The following is a 17500-nucleotide window of genomic DNA, read 5'->3' as shown; positions in this document are numbered from 1 at the left end:
TCTCTCTCTCTCACACACACACACACACACACACACACACACACACACACACACACACACACACACACACACACACACACACACACACACACACACACACACACACACACACACACACACGTCACATCACACCCCGCCTCGTCACATCACATCACATCACACCCGTCATGTCACATCACATCACATCACGCCCCGTTACGTAACACCACATCACACCCCGCCATGCCACATCACATCACATCGCACCCTATCACGTCACGTCACATCACATCACTTCACACCCCGTCACGTCACATCATATCACAACACATCATCACACATCGTCACGCTACATCACACCACAACGTATTCAATTGACAAATGGAATGGTCTAAATCTAGAGGGGATTCAACCTACGGGAATTCACGAGTTATATAAATGACATCAATATAGATATGGAGGCAGCACAGTACGATCATTCCTCAAAGTCTATACACTATACAAAAATATAACTGGGTAAATACAGGCGGGGTGGGTGGTATTCATTCATTTGTGTCCAGATTTGTTCATTTGTAGTCATGACATAACGTGAGGAAATATATGATAAAGTTTATACTAGAAACATCCATGGTTTACAATATATGGAGCAGGAAGAATAGCCGATACGAGTACATGTATGTGGGTTAAGAGGGAAAAGAAGCACAGTACATCGAAGACTAGATAGACAAGTTAGTGGCACTCATACTTCTGCCCCGGCGCACCCGTCACCCCACTCACCTTTGCCCTCGATCGATGTCTGTTCTTGGGAAAGTCTGAAATATCTTTCAATCCCAACTCGCCATCATAATAACCTCCACCCTACCACCTTGATGTTCCCTAGCCTCGCCCTTCACGTCTCGAGCGAATGGTATATTGGCTAGATAATATAAGAACATAAGAACGTAAGGAGTTTGCAAGAGGCCGGTAGGCCTGTACAAGGCAGCTCCTATATGTGTATAAGCATATGATTATGAGTTTGAGTTAAACGAATCATTTAAATTTGCCCAATATAGCATTACAGCGTAACATTTCTCTCTTGACCTCTTTATACGTATTCCAGCGAACGGAATATTAGTTTGATAATAAGTGACAAACTTATCCAATCAATACCCAACATACTGACTTTTGCATTCATGTGCAAAACATTTCTAACCTAACTTGAATAGTAATTTGGCGCAAAGACGTATTTGTCATTAGAAAAAGCTGGTTCATGGCTCAGAAAGGGGACAGCCATGTTCAGCTGATGTGTGAAGTAGTTTATGGTTCTTTGTGCACGGCTTCAATTTAGAGTTTGTTCTGAGTATTATCGTCAGTGAATAAATATTCGGAGAAACCAGCTTTAGCTTTTAAACAAGGATGGACTTGCTTGGAACACTTGAAACCATAAACTAGCTTTGGCCAGTGGTGGCTTTACACATGTAGAAATAAACACGTGGATAGATATATCCATGTATACTGTTTGTATATACATTATAATTATCTACTGTCGTATTGTGATATCTTTGAGAGAGAGAGAGAGAGAGAGAGAGAGAGAGAGAGAGAGAGAGAGAGATATTTACATAGATTTACATAGAAAATCAGACCACACAGACCCCATGGTCCAGACTAGGTGGTCTCTCCTTAAACCTAAGTGATTCTATTCTACATTAAATCAAATGGCTCCAAAACGTTGCATTTCAACTCTAGTTAATATTAAGTTCAAGGAAGGAGCTTGTTTTTAAAGGAATCAGTCGTGTTACACTGGACCACTGAAGGTGGGAGCTTATTCCATTCTCGCACTATAACGTGGGTGAAGAAAAATTTGGTGCAGTCTGAATTTACTTGTCTACATTTGAGTTTTATGCCATTGCTCCTCGTTCGCAAAGTGTCATCGATCATAAACAATTTTGATCTGTCTACATTCGTGAAACCATAAGTATTTTAGAACATTCGATAAGTTTTCCTCGGAGGCGATGTTTCTCAAGTGAGAACATATTAAGGGTGGAAAGCCTTTCTTCGTAAGATTTATTGCGCAAGGAAGGGATCATTTTTGTTGCCCGACGCTGAACACCTTCTAATTTAGCTATGTCCTTTGCATGGTGGGGAGACCAAAACTGTACTGCATATTCCAAGTGGGGTCTGGCTAATCTACTGTAGAGCGGAAGTATTACATCTTTATTCTTGAATAAAAAGTTTCTTTTAATGAAGCCCAACATTCTGTTCGCTTTATTTGCTGCATCGATGCATTGCTGTGAGAATTTGAGGTTTGACGCGATTTTGATCCCCAGGTCCTTAACGCATTGAATGCTTTTGAGTTTAACGCCGCACATTTTGTAATGGAACTTCTTATTTTTTGTTCCAACTTGAAGGACCTGGCACTTGTCTACGTTAAGGGGCATCTCCCATCTATCCGACCAAGCTGAAATTTTGTGCAAATCCTCTTGGAGGCTTTGCCTGTCTTCGTCAGTGAGAACCGAGCTACCAATCTTTGTGTCGTCTGCAAATTTACTAATGCGATTATTGAGTCCAACATCCACATCGTTGATGTAACTAATGAAGAACACTGGGCCAAAAACCGAGCCCTGAGGGACGCCACTAGTGACCGGCGCCCACTCTGAGTTAAATCCGTCAATCACCACTCTTTGTTGTCTGTTGTTCAACCAATTCGCGATCCATTGGTATAACTGACCTTCAATGCCTATTTGCTTTAATTTGTAAAGTAATTTATGGTGTGGGACTTTATCAAACGCTCTCTGGAAATCAAGATAGACTATGTCTAATGATTTGGTTATGTCATAAACTGAGAAGAGGTCGTTATAAAAGGTCAATAGATTTGAAAGGCAGGATCTTTTGTTACGGAAGCCATGTTGTGAATTCCCAATTAATGAGTGGCTTTCAAGGTAACTCACAATTTTGTCTCTAATTATGCTCTCAAGTAGCTTACCTACAACTGAAATTAGACTAATGGGCCTGTAATTACCTGGTAATTTTTTGTCTCCTTTCTTAAAATCGGTGTGACGTTAGCCTTTTTCCAATCCGAAGGGACGATTCCTTGTCGCAAGGACATATTGAATACGGTTGTGAGGGAGGATAATATTTCGCTCTTTCTCTCTTTAAGCAGTATAGGATATACTTTGTCGGGTCCGGGACTTTTATTTGTTTTAAGTGATTGAAGAGCTTTAAGGAATTCATCGGTTGTTATTTCAAAGTTAGGCAATGCATGCTCGAAATTTACATTAGTACTGGTGTTGGTGGTAGTGGTGGGAAGACTGTTAGTATTGAACACCGAGGAAAAGTAATTGTTTAAGAGGTTTGCAATGTGTTGGCTGTTAGTCACTAGTGCACCGTCACTGTTTGTTGAAGGTCCAACTCCACTTCTGATCGCCTTTCTGTTGTTTATGTAACCTTAGGCTACGCGCATTGAAATTAAGGACTTTCAAGCAATCTTGAGGCTTGGTAATAGAGGTGGTAGTACTTGCGGGTTCATGGTTACGCGTTTGTTGCGATGAATGGCGTCTATTTACACGGGCCGGGTGGAGGGACGTGGCTGAGTGCGTATTTTTTTTGATCGGGTGTCACGTACTGCGTCGTTTAGGGGCCTTCCGAATCTGGCTGCACCGTTGGGGGACAGGTGTATTCCGTCCCTGTGGAAGAGTTCACTCTGGCCGTAGAAATTGTCCCAGGCGTTAAAGAACTCAACGTCAAGCTCTCTGCAAAGAGTCTGCAAGCGGTTGTTGAAGCTGAAGGCCTTGCTGAAGAAGTCGCTCTCCGCCCACGTCCGTGGTAGAATTCCTGAAATCAAAATGTTAGGGGATTTAGACTTATACTGCTGGATGAGCCTACGGTACTTGTCCAGCAGTTCTTCAGACCGGGTCGTGGTGACGTCGTTCGTACCTGTGTGGAGAACAAAAAGTGAGTCATTAGAAGCCTCAGCGGAGACCTCGTCCACGGCAGCTGTGATGTCGTCAACTTCAGCTCCGGGATGAGAGAGAGAGAGAGAGAGAGAGAGAGAGAGAGAGAGAGAGAGAGAGAGAGAGAGAGAGAGAGAGAGAGAGAGAGAGAGAGAGAGAGAGAGAGAAAGCGCGTCGAGGTGCCTTGTCACTACCCCCTCATCCAAGCGAGAAAGTTCTTCATGGTGCTGAATGCTTGCCTCCTACCTGCTTAAGCCCCGTTCACACTGTGCCGACTCTGGGCCACGACAACCCAGCGACTTTTCCATTTGACAAGTTGGTTCCCACGCTCCAAGAAGGGGAGAGAAGTTTTATTGAGGTCTTGGTGTCTTGCCGACTGTCTGGGACATTCGGCCAACTAGTTGCCAGCATGTCGTGCTAATTCTCACGACTCCAGACTCCCGTCACGACGTCGGCGCAGCATTCGGCAACAGTCTCAAGACCTCTTTCAAGACATGCCCGACACTTTCACATCAACACCCAAGACCTCGTGTACCCTAGAGTCGTGGGTAGTCCAAGAGTCGTCGGCACAGTGTGAACGGGGCTTTAGTCTTGGAGCCTAAAGCCCCGTTCACACTGTGCCGACTCTGGGCCACGACAACCCAGCGACTTTTGCATTTGACAAGTCGGCTCCCACACTCCAAGAATTTTTTGGCGTCTTGGTGTCGGCTATCAGGATTGCCGACTGTCTGGGACATTCGGCCAACTAGTTGCTAGAATGTCGGCGACATGCTGGCAGTTAATCTCAAGACGAGTATCAACGGTCATTTTTTAAATGGCGCCATGTCTATGACAACCACGAATCTGCCGACCGATTGGCCGACAGTCACAGACGGTCTAGACGACAGTCTTCCCGATTGCCTGTCAACTGGTTGGCCGACTAACTGGCCGACAGTTGCCAAGGAGTTGGCCGACGGTCTTCGCGACTGTCTTGGCGACTGTCTTGCCGTTCCTTAAAATACGGAATCGCTCTGTATTCGAGAATGAAATGTATCGTTCCGTTTTTAACCAATACGGAACGGCATTTGTTCCGTACGGCATTTTGTTATCTGAATGGTCAAGCTGATAAGATTCAGTATCTTAAAATTGTAGTGAGCGCATTTTTCGGTTAATCACAATACCAGCCCGTAAAATTTGTCAAAGGTCGTCCTAAAATTTGTGTAAAATACGCGCCGTAACGTTTATCCCCCCTCCCTCTTGCCTCCACCAGCAACGTGCTGCGACTGTCACTCATTGCATGCTCGAGAAATTTTAGGGTTGCCACCCGTTCCTTTAAATATGGATCCATTCCGTATTGGAGAGAGATGTTGCATTCCACATTTTTCTGACCTCAGGGTGGCAACCCTATTTGTGTCATCCAACACAAGAGAGATCGAGGCAAAAGGAGTGCATGCGTACTGTGCGGCTCCCAAATTTGTGCCAGCGAAACGTAACCATGACCAAAAGTTGTTATTGTGTTCGTGATTGCAAAATAAAAATAAAAATTTCTCGATGGCGGCAGTTATCCAATATTTTTGAGCCGACAGTCGTCACGAACGTCCTTCATTAGGCGAAAACTGTCGTCACGACAGTCCGTCATCATTCTTAAATAGTCGGCACAGACAACTGTGCCGACAGGAAACGGTAAAAATTTGAAAATGGCCCCGACAGTCGTCACGACTGTCTCAAGACAAGCCAAGACTGTTGACGACAGTCTTGACGACTGCCCCCGACCTCCCTCAGACCTCAACCGGAAGTGAGGGTTGGTCCAGACTCTTGCTGACTCTTGTCGTGAAAGTTTAGCATGGAAAACTTTTTTACGCTAACCCTCACGACTCCAGACTCCCGTCACGACGTCGGCGCAGCATTCGACAACAGTCTCAAGACCTTTCAAGACATGCCCGACCCTTTTACATCAACACCCCAAACCTCGTGTGCCCTAAAGTCGTGGGTTGTCGTGGCCCAGAGTCGGCACAGTGTGAGCGGGACTTAAGCCCCGTTCACACTGGCAACTAGTTGGCCGAATGTCCCAGACAGTCGGCAAGACACCAAGACCCCAATGAAACCTCTCCCACCTTCTTGGAGCGTGGGAACCAACTTGTTAAATGGAAAAGTCGCTGGGTTGTCGTGGCCCAGAGTCGCCACAGTGTGAACGGGGCTTGAAGGGACGTGCACACAGAGAAAACAACCACGCATTGCTTTGAGAGCCACTGTATGTTGTTTTCGTTGCCTAGTCTTTTGGCGTGCTGCATCGTTTTAGTATAACAGCGTTTGATGTAGGTTACAGGTGCAATGACTAGAAAATAAAAGTAACTGTCAGCCTTCTCATTTTGTGTTTTGCACGTGAATGGGGAGTCATGAGAACATAAAGCCACGTATGTTGTTTCTTGTAGACTATAGTGTTGCGGTGTGATGAATCTTGAGGAAATAATGTTAGATGTTAACTCTGCATTTACCAGGAAAACCCACTGTATCTTTCGTTTTTCTCTTCGTTTCGGATGTGAATGTGATGTCTTGAGAATAGAGAAAATGTATATTCCTTTGTAGTTACCGGTAAGTATTTCAACGTCCATGAGTAAATAAAGATTATTTGGGGTGTGTTTGTCTTGAAAAGCCGCTGTATATATTTTTATTATTTGTGAAGTGAATGTTGAGTCTTGTGATAACAGAGTCTCTGCATGATTTTTGCTGTCTGGTATTTCAGCGTGATGGATTGTGAGTAAATATGGTTAACTGGTTAGGGTGTATTTATTGTCAAGAAAACCCCCCCACTAAGTTTCCTCGTTTATTTATAACTTGGATATATATATATATATATATATATATATATATATATATATATATATATATATATATATATATATATATATATATATATATATATATATATATATATATATATATATATATATATATATATATATATATGAATGTATAACCGTGAGAAACTAGCCACTGTGTATGGTTTCTTGTGTCCTGAAGTGTTTTGATGTGATGAACCTTGAAGGCTTGGTGTTTAAGGTGCATTTACCGAGAAAAGTCACTATATGTTTCTTCTTTCTTCACGTGAATGGAACGTTATTAGAAAAAAGGATTTGGTATTTAAGTGCTCATTGCTATGCTCATTTTCATGGCATACCTTTAAAACTATACTATATAAAGTATATCGTGTTTCTTGCGTGTCGTGGTCGTGTTTGGGTGACATTTGTAAACGACTCTTTCCGTGATGCTTGAAGGCTTATTTACTTTAGTACTTTGACCAGCAGCCTAGTATTTGTTCATTCAAATATCATGGAACTAAGCGAAGGATTAAATGAGTCTTTAATGTTTGTTGTTTGTCTTCTCGTCAGTTTGTTTTTCATTCGTTGTCGAATATTTTGGAAATATTTTCTTCAGATTTCTTCCTTTAGTAACCACCAGCAATGGAGATGCTAATAACAGGTTTGCAGTCAAAATCTTATAAAATCTGTGTGTGTGTGTGTGTGTGTTTACGAAACATATTTTAACTGGTGATTCTACAAAATATCTTAACTCAAATGGTTGAATATTGAGAAAGCGATACTCGCAGACATCAACCGACATTTGGTTGATAATGTATGAATAGTGTGAGCTTGTCGTGAGTGAAAGATACACATTGTAAGGCCACTGACACACAAACACATAAATGGATCACTGTTCCCGTCTGACTGTCTCCGGTCACCATGTGTCAGTCACCACCACAACCACTACCACCATCACCAGCGTCGTCACTAAAACTATAATTACTTTGTTAATAGATCTGCGAACCTCAACACTGTCTTCCCCTTTCCACCCCCCTTCCTCCTCCTAGTGTCTTGCGGTGGTCTCTGACGTTATTTTATGATTTGGTAACATGGAAAATAATAGTGCGGCGTCAGGTGTGGAGGGATGGATGCAGTGTTGGCGGCGTGGATGTGGAAGGAAGGGGCGTTGAAGAGGGGGAGTAAAGAGTATAGCGAACTACTACTACTACTACTACTACTACTACTACTACTATTACTACTTCTACTGCTGCTATATTACCACTACTACTACTACTATTACTACTACTACTGATGATGATGATGCTGTTGCTGCTGATGCTGCTGTTACTGCTAAGAAGAAAAAAACTATGATAGTGATGTAGACGAAGATTTGCTTGGAAGAAAATAGTGAAGATTTATTCAGATGAAGTTGAGGGTTATGAAGTATTACAGGTTTTAAAACAAATGCAATCACATGGTTTAGATTATAACTGTCTATACTAGACATTAACAAATACGAGGAAAGAATTACAGAAACAAAAGGATTGAGGTAACAAAAAGTGGAGACTAGAAACGAATTCGAAACTCAAATTCTGCTCCGTTTATCGGGGAGACCTCAGTTATGTATCAATGGACGGCGAAGCAGACTTACATAAGAGTAGTGTGGTTATGCAGAGTAACATAGGTGCCAGGCAAAATAATATTTCATGGTCATGCAGAGGAAGGCAAAGGTCTGGTGGTGTTCACAGACATAGAGGCATACCGTCAAGGAGAAAAGCCTATTTTGATATTTTACACCCATATTTTTTAACGAAGGAACTCCTGCGTTTAGCTCTGGTGGGTGGGCGAGGCGACGCATCCCTCGGCGTATGTCCAATTGAATGATTGATTGTTTGATAGATTGATATGATTGTAATCTAAGGAGGGCAAATTATTGTTTTGATATTTTCGAGGTTGAAGTTGATTTGTATTTCAAGTCAAAACCTGTTGACGTTAGCGTGAAGACTCGCACTAAATGCATAGGGTTCAGTGTTCTCAAGGTTTCCTCATTAGTTTATATGATGAACACACACACACACACACACACAGACACACACAGACACACACATTCTCTAGGGCTTTTTTTGAGTGGGCTTTTTTTTCTACACTTTTTGTTGCCCTTGAGCCGTCTCCTTTGTAGTAAATAAAATAAAAAACGTACTTTTGCAATATGTATTTGTGAGTGTGTATACCTTGAGCACATACACGCACAGATAAACACACGCGTGTGTGTTTAATTCCCCGACGGCCTGGACTGTAATAGTCATCGCCAGCATGTAAAAATAATAGTGTCTGTCCCTCTTGGCTGTGTGTGAACAGAATGTTTGGCAGAGTTGTGTTTCCTTTGATCTCTTTTCCAAAAGTCACAGGGAATCTCACAAGGCCGCCCATAGGAGGAAAGAAGGGAAGGTTTTCCTCCCCGTTTAGAGTGAGGCACCTGCTCAATGGGCAGTGGAAAATCACAGAGTGCCCCTCTTCTCCACACACTGGGGCGCCGCCCGTGCCTCAGGCAGGAGCGCGAGGCAGCGAGGAAGTTGCGACGAGCAAAATATTGTGGATGGGGGAAAAAAAAAGAAGAAAAAATTACATATGACACAATGATTTAACATATTAAAACACTGACATAACCATTAAATATGGAAGGGAAAAATTTTCAATAATTTGATTCCGGTCATGTTCAATTTTAGTGGTACTTGTGTACCTTTTTTCTTTTGATGATCTTCCTTCGAAAAAATAATGTCAAAATTGGCATTCTTGCGTCTGCCAACATACAAATCCAGATATTGTACTTGTTTTTTACATTATCTAACAAGAAATATATGCACAAATGAAGATATTCTGATTTTTATAGCTGCCACCTTGGATGTCTCAAATTCCCAGCCTGGTATGTGTTAAGAAAATTTGGCACCCTAATTTTTTGCCGTTTCTTACAGTATTTTAAAACAGAATCAAGTGATAACTTTAACAGCAAAATGCACGCCTGGGGGGCGGTGGCTGAGTGGTTGGAGCGCAGGCGCAGCGTCCAGCAGGACCCGGGTTCGTGTCCCCGGCCACCGCCACAAAGTGGGATTTTTCAGTCTCCATAACCAACAGCTCTGCATATCCAGGGCCAAAAGTTTATTTGAGTAAGGAGGGGGGGAGGGTAGCTTTAGTGGGGAAATTTCTTTTATTTGAAGTGTATGCTTTCCGCAAGAGTTGCAGTTAATACTTTTGTATGAGTTGACAATAAATTCCTTTTCTCTACAACTTATGATAATGTGTCCTGCAGTTCCAGCATGGGGTGTTTGAGAGAGTTAAGCAGTCCTGTAATACTGGTGGTGGCGATGGCGGCAGCGGCAGCGGCAAACACTCCTTCCCACCAAGTGGTTCCAGCTGTACCCCCTCCCGTACAGGTAAGGCCGTAATACTTACAACCATTATGTAGTGTAGTGCTTTGCGGTGGGGCCTTGATAGTAACAATTATAGCAGTGGTTTGGTGTTCTTGGTAAAGGTAGAGGTATTTGCATGATCCGTTGATTGATTGAATGTTTTAGGGTGCTATGAAAATGGAGTGGTTACCTTAGTCTAAATTGGGGAATAAATTGGTGTGTGTGTGTGTGTGTGTGTGTGTGTGTGTGTGTGTGTGTGTGTATGTGTGTGCGCGCGCACACACATGTATAGATAAGAATCAAGCTGCTGTTGGACACCGGTAAGTATTGGTGGTTAACTGGACGCTATTCGCCACTAGCAAGCCCTGAAACAACATGCAGCCAGCCTAATCCCTTGATACATTTATTGTACAACTTATCTTTTCATCACTTAAGACTTATCTTACTTTTTTTTTTGCTGTACCTTTACCTCATGTATTTGGCAGAAATTTTGCCTCATACACTCTTTACTTGTATGCCCTACCGTTGAGACTACATCCGTTCTTCATAGTTCTGTTTATTGAGCACATTTGTTTTAAGTTCAGTTGGGGGCATACGCAATAGCTGTGCGTGCACATTATTGCATGCCGTTTATAAACACCAATCCCACGACAGCATGTTATAGTCTCTTCCAGCACTTGCACATCTGTCACCTTACAGTGTCCTTCCTATTCCTACCCTCACACATGTATACCTGTCTTTTAATCCCTTTCTCTAGCTGTGACCTTATATGCATATATATATATATATATATATATATATATATATATATATATATATATATATATATATATATATATATATATATATATATATATATATATATATATATATATATATATATATATATATATATATATATATATATATATATATATATATATATATATATATATATATATATATATATATATATATATATATATATATATATATATATATATATATATATATATATATATATATATATATATATATATATATATATATATATATATATATATATATATATATATATATATATATATTAGAGTTGTATCGGATGTCAGATTTCAGATGTGTTCAGGATTTTGGTGTGAATTACGAAAACCCTGAACACATGGTAATTTTTATTTTATTTTATTTTATTTACGTCGCGGCCTATTGCGCCGTTAGGCTTTTTCACTGGTGGGGCCCTGATGGTCGGCCCAGCCCGTTGTGGACCAGGCAAGTGTTTATAGTGGCGTTATTTTATTTTGGCTCATACTGCCCTCCGGAGCTCATATCTGAGCCTCTCATTTGAGAGGTAATCTAGTGCCCGGGTTGATAGGTGGGCTTCAGGGCAGCATGTGCACGGGTAGTCTTAGGCCACTCGGCGGTGAATTAAAAATCCCCTCAGTGTGGCGGCCAGGATTCGAACCCGCGTCCCTTCTGGATGTCCCGGACGTGGAGCCTGCACTCTAACAACTCAGCCACCGCCTCCCCATATTACACTTCCGCTGTGAAAAGTCCGCTTTATCGTTAACTCTGCTCATACGCCCGCTACACCACCGGGCACACGCCACAACACGGCAACACTCGTGCGATAGGAAGAGCTCAGCGCTGCCAGTTCATATTTTTCAGTCTTGTTTTTGTATAATTACACAATATATAGTTAATGACGAAGCACTGAAATCTTTCTTGTAGACTTTAAGAGGGAGTAGGGTCTACATACACATTACACAGACATGCATAATGCATGTATATATTATTTACAAACACAAATACGTACATACACACACCGTCACACGACACACACATTCACACACACATTCTCAGCCGCCAAAGGTGGGCATTCCGCAATTTAAGTTCGCTAATAGCGGACGAACAAAAAAAATTGCGGAATAGCGTTTGCGAAAAAAAAAGCTGATTTGCAGTTAGCGGAATGTCAAAATTATAGTCCGCTAACGCAAACTTTAAAAAACCGCCGACAATGAAGTTTCTGAGAACTTCAAGAATATTCTTGAAAGTGTGGAGAAATATCTAGGTTAGGATGGCCAGACGTTCCAGATTTTCTGGGACAGTCCCAGATTTTAATGGTTCGTCCCGGAAATAAAATTGTCCGGGAAATGTCCCGGATTTCATGCACTTTTCCAGAAAATGTTTTTTTTTTAATAAAGCGTCCCTGATTTCACTTCAAGTACAACACCCCTGTCCTCCTCCGTGGCTGTGGGGAGATTGTTCAAATTGGGCTCTGACGTCCTCAGGCCCAAGAGGTCATCCCTGACTCATGATAACTTTGAGAAGCTGGTGTTTGTCAATGGAAACATGCACCTCTTGAAGGGGAAGTAGCTGTGCCAGATGGAGGATTTTGTATTTTTCTGTTTTAAAACTTCTGTTATATATATAAATCTATATGATAAATAAATGTATAAATTGTAAGAGAATTTTATCGGAAATTATGTTTTTAACTACCAATAAAGGGTTAGCGGACTAAAAAATGGTTAGCGGACTGTTGCGGACTTCATTAGTGGACTAATAAAATTATTAGCGTTAGCATTAGCGGATTTGCGATAGCTGACCGGCGAAGCCAGAAAATTTGCGGATTAGCGATTAGCGGAATACCCAACAAAGTTAGCGGAATTGTGAATTGCCACATACTTGTCTTAAAATTCAGTCTAACACGCCCATACCCATCACGGAGCCCCACAAGGGAAGACTGATCGCTGTGCCCATAGGCCCAACAGCCCCAGGGATGGCAGGAGAGTATACGCAGCCACCACATGACACAGTGATGGCCACTTGGCTTGTGGTCACGCAGACTAGCCCATTGATCTTCCCGAGGAAGGATGGGCCGCCCGTCTTAGCCGGAATAAGGGACCAAAGAGGTGAGTTGCTAGCCGCAGCACACGGCTACGGCATTGCTCAGGCTCCAGGACTCCCGCCTCCTAGCCTTACAGGGACACCACATACGGCAAACTCTTGGGAGAACCCAGGTTAAGGGCGTGCCAACCCTTCCCCAGGGTTTGGCACGTCCAGTGGAGAGAAGGATTATTCAAGAAGAGGGAAAGAAGGACAGCTTCTACCAGGACATTCACTTCCATCTTCTCACCTGTCACAATCGTCATATACCTTATTACGAAATATTGTTGCTCAGTCGTACACGTGAGAATCAACATTGTTCATGGTGTTGATTATGCCATCATGTTCTCAATTCAAGCCTAAAAAGAGTACATCAAAGTGAACTTATTTAAATATAGCAATATGTTTCACTCAACTTTTATCTTGGCCACCCAATAAATACAGATTCATAAACATTGTAAGATATGTCTACATTACATATTATTATATATTATTCTTTACATGAATTTAAATCTTGTTCCTCTGTCATTTCAGCCATGCATATCAAACATAAATCAATCTAAAACATTTAGATTACCATTAATATACTATTCCTTTGTGAGTGTGTGTGTGTGTGTGTGTGTGTGTGTGTGTGTGTGTGTGTGTGTGTGTGTGTGTGTGTGTGTGTGTGTGTGTGTGTGTTTATTGATCCACAGTGTGGCTTGTGCCACACAATGCCTTGATGTCTCTGTCTCAATTGCTTTATACTTAGGTATTTTCTTTCTTAATAATTGCTAACCTGTTCTTGATTAATTATATTCACTGTTTCCATCTTTTTCCCTTTATTCAACGTTCTCTCTCTCTCTCTCTCTCTCTCTCTCTCTCTCTCTCTCTCTCTCTCTCTCTCTCTCTCTCTCTCTCTCTCTCTCTCTCTCTCTCTCTCTCTCTGTGGATCCTGTTGTGGAACGTGGGTTGGGGTGGGTCAGGTCTCGTCTGGTGTGTTGACAGTGTTGGGCGGGCAGCGGCAGGGGCGGGTCATTGAGGTAGGGGCAGATGGCATTCCCATTATCCATGGGGTGCGAGCTCCCGATGACCCTGAAGGTACCCCTGTATACAGGAACGCCAGGTACGGGGCATAGATGACAAGTGGGCACATGGTAGTTTATGGTATTAGCTGAAAGGTAGCTGCTCACTATAGAAAATTATATAGGTGACATGATACATGGTTCACCATTCTTCTTGTGTCACCGAATTGTTTGAAAAGACTAAATTTGAAAGCAAATTAAAATGTATGTGGAACGTGGGCAAAAAGAGGAGTAATGTAAAACATGGATTATGAGCATGTGCCATTTTCAACAGATCATCTGTTACAGGCGTTGTAGCTGGCAGTGTCTGTGTGACCTTAGGCAAAGTGATGCACTTGAACCTTAAAACAAATATTTCAGTTATTAAATATTTTATGAATACAGCCAGACTAAGAATCCAAGAAAAATACAACTTGCCATATCTTACTCTTCAACGGAAGTAAGAAAGGGGTGTTTCAAAAGACTGCAAAAGAAAACACAGTTCAAGAGATAGATATGTTATTGCTCTTATGTTGAAAGAAGTTAATGAAAATTGCACTTTCAGAAATTATACGCTTCCGTCCAAGGTGACACAATATCTTCATAATAATACACTGCTCAGAAGTATTAAAGAAATTTGAGTGAGATAACACAGAAATTAAGATAAACAGTGAATATCTTTAATGAGCTTAATTCGCAGTTTCACTAAGGGTTTCTGGGGATAACATACAAAGAATGATTGAGGAAGTCCACAGAGAGAGTCCGAAAGCAGTGCTAAATATGAATATGAAGAGAACAAAAATAATGTTATATAATCATTCGGCATGACAGCAATTAATGACTGGAAACAAAATATTTGAGTGAGTAGAGGATTACCCACATAAACAGTTGGTGCAAACTCAGCCCTCAGAAAAAAAAAGAATAATAAAAGAAAATTGGAATGGGATGAAGCACTTTTGGTAAACGAAATAATATCGTATAGAGCAACCTGCGAATTTCTCTAAGAAGAAAGAAGTACAATCAATGGATTCTGCCATTCCTAACCTACTGTTTAGAAGCAAAAGATCTTGACAGAAAGCTAAGAAACGCACAAAGAGGAATGGAGAGAAAAATGCTGGTGTGAGAAGAAACAGGATGCGAACATCATTGATTAGGGAAATGACAATAGGTTGAATATATTTTGATAAGATAGGGTAATAAATTGAGTTGGACTGGCCATGTGACCCTTAGAACTGATAAGAGATAACCAAAGTAACAGAGTGGCAAACCAGAATATGTAAAAGTCAGAGCAGGCAGAGGACGAGTTGAAATAAAGAAATTGCGATGACAAATTGGTAATGAAAAGACAAAAAAAAGTGCGGTTGTAGATGAGGAGCACCTTGAACATGCTGTTGCTGATCAGTGCTCGCATTATGATTATCAGGAAAATCATTCACTTGTTTTGCATATTCTAAACCGCAACTTTGGGATGTACTTATGTATATGTTGTGAGGGATATTAATGAACATAAAATTTTCTATATTCAAGGAAAGTCAAAGGCACAGTAGATATTTTAAAGAAATATCTGCGCGTTCGTTCTCAGTAGTATAAGGATCCTCTAATTTTCATTCAGTCTGTCAAATCTAGCCTTTATTAGCCTTATATTTTTATTTTTTTAAGACATTCTCACGAGTTCTTGTCCTTCCATTCACTGCCTTCTCCTTTTCTCCCTTTATCATCTTTGCTTCCACCTTCCCTACTTCATGGCCGTGGCACAGAATCGTCAACAACAAGCTGTTGACAGCTGAGGACGAGCTTAAAATCAACCAGGTATTGGGCAGGTTAAGGGCTGCTGCTTTGCCCCAAACAACTCGCCAAGCCCGAGTACTGAACCTGAGGCCAAGCCAGGTAGGTGTGCTATTTTGTGTACCCAGCCAATAGTAGGTTCTGGGTTCCCTTGATGTACTGTCACATACAATTTTCTTTTGTTTCTTTAACATTTAAAAATTGGCGTTGTTACAATATTGTTGCATCCCTTGGGTAAGCATGATATTCTATAGGTTCTATAGCCTAAAATAACAGCTAAGAGTGAAAGTGAGTAGTGAAACTGAAATGCCTATATATGTAATTGTCAAAAGTATTTCATATGATTATCTTTATTTTATATCTATGAAGTTGGCAACTGAGTATATATATTTATGTAGTTGAGCTGAAATATGAATGTAGAAATTGACTTAGATATTAATATAGTGATGATTATTCTGGCAGGTTCAAAAGGTGAAATGGAACATTTGTGTTGTGTCCTGAGATTATTTTTTTTAGTGTTGTAGTGTGATGATGTTGATGATCGTAATGATGATAAAGTAATGATAACGGTGTTCCAGCACCCTCCCATCACACTCTCTCTCTCTCTCTCTCTCTCTCTCTCTCTCTCTCTCTCTCTCTCTCTCTCTCTCTCTCTCTCTCTCACACACACACACACACACACACACACACACACACACACACTCCGTGGCGCAACTGGTTAGAGCGCTGCGCTGCCAGGGCTAACGGTCTGACAGGGCGGCGGTTCGAGCCCGCTCAGGCCGGATTCTTTTCGTTGACTAGGAGTGGTTACTTGCCCCCCCTTGAGCAAGGCCAAGGGGGATGCAGGCGTGTGGGGTGTGAGGTCCTGGCAGTACCCGTAGGTCGACGATAAAGAGCATTTGATCATGTCGGGAGGGTACCTACTGGCGATTACGAGTCCAACACGTGATCAGGCCGTGGTGAATTACACACAAGCGCACACGCGCATCTCCTCCTCCCTTTAATCACCAAAATATCGCTAAAAGGCGGTGTAGAGAGGACCGGACTATTGTGGTAAAAGGGAAAGGAATGCATGAGGGGAATCCAATCATGAGACGTTGATATTCTGCCAGAATGAAACTGTCAAAGTGTGAAACCACTATGTTGCTGTGGGTTGAACTTTGAGGCAAACTGCTTTTTAATGGTTTAGGAAATGTTTATTAAAATTAAGGGTGATAATTTTAACGATTTTGAAAATTCCACCGCTAATGATATTATATAGGACCGTTTATTTATTTTTCTAATTTTTTTTTTTTTTACGTCTTCGCCTGTGGCGCCGGTAGGCTTTTTTCATAAGGCCTGATGGTCGGCCCCAGCTCGTTGTGGCGCAGGCAAGCTTTTCTAGTTTATCTAAAGTAGCAAATGTAAGTAAAGTGACAGATCGAGACACAGAGACGGGACCCTACGAGTGTAGCTAATATCCTATATATCACAAATCGTAGATAAACATACCCTCCCCCACCACACACGCATAATACAATATGCGTCACTGGCATTGATTTATTATTATTCAAATGTTATTGTTTTTATTTTTCTTCCATTAATCATTTTCAGTATTACTATCTTTATTTTTATTATTATTATTACTATCATTATTATTATTATTATTATTATTATTATTATTATTATTATTATTATTATTATTGAGTGAAGGAGGAGGAAGGGAACACGAGTATGTT

At 41.3% G+C, this 17500-nt stretch overlaps 1 protein-coding gene across 2 annotated transcripts in view; it reads left to right on the top strand.

The window, feature by feature from the left end:
• LOC126983776 (uncharacterized) overlaps positions 1 to 17500 on the top strand; it is a 121157-nt gene that overhangs the window by 21085 nt on the left and 82572 nt on the right. Inside the window, exons 2-4 of one of the 2 annotated variants that reach the window (XM_050836867.1) lie at positions 9996 to 10119; positions 13920 to 14059; positions 15755 to 15884. In XM_050836867.1, coding sequence (XP_050692824.1) covers positions 10003 to 10119; positions 13920 to 14059; positions 15755 to 15884 — 387 coding nt within the window. In that variant the 5' untranslated portion in view covers positions 9996 to 10002. The remainder of the gene's footprint in view (positions 1 to 9995; positions 10120 to 13919; positions 14060 to 15754; positions 15885 to 17500) is intronic. The other variant, XM_050836877.1, reaches the window with a different exon arrangement.

This window comes from Eriocheir sinensis, chromosome 5 (assembly GCF_024679095.1).
Source record: "Eriocheir sinensis breed Jianghai 21 chromosome 5, ASM2467909v1, whole genome shotgun sequence".
NCBI classification, from domain to species: Eukaryota; Metazoa; Arthropoda; class Malacostraca; order Decapoda; family Varunidae; genus Eriocheir; species Eriocheir sinensis.
The sequence above is the reverse complement of the archived record's forward strand: the minus strand, read 5'-3'. Positions and strand labels throughout refer to the sequence as shown.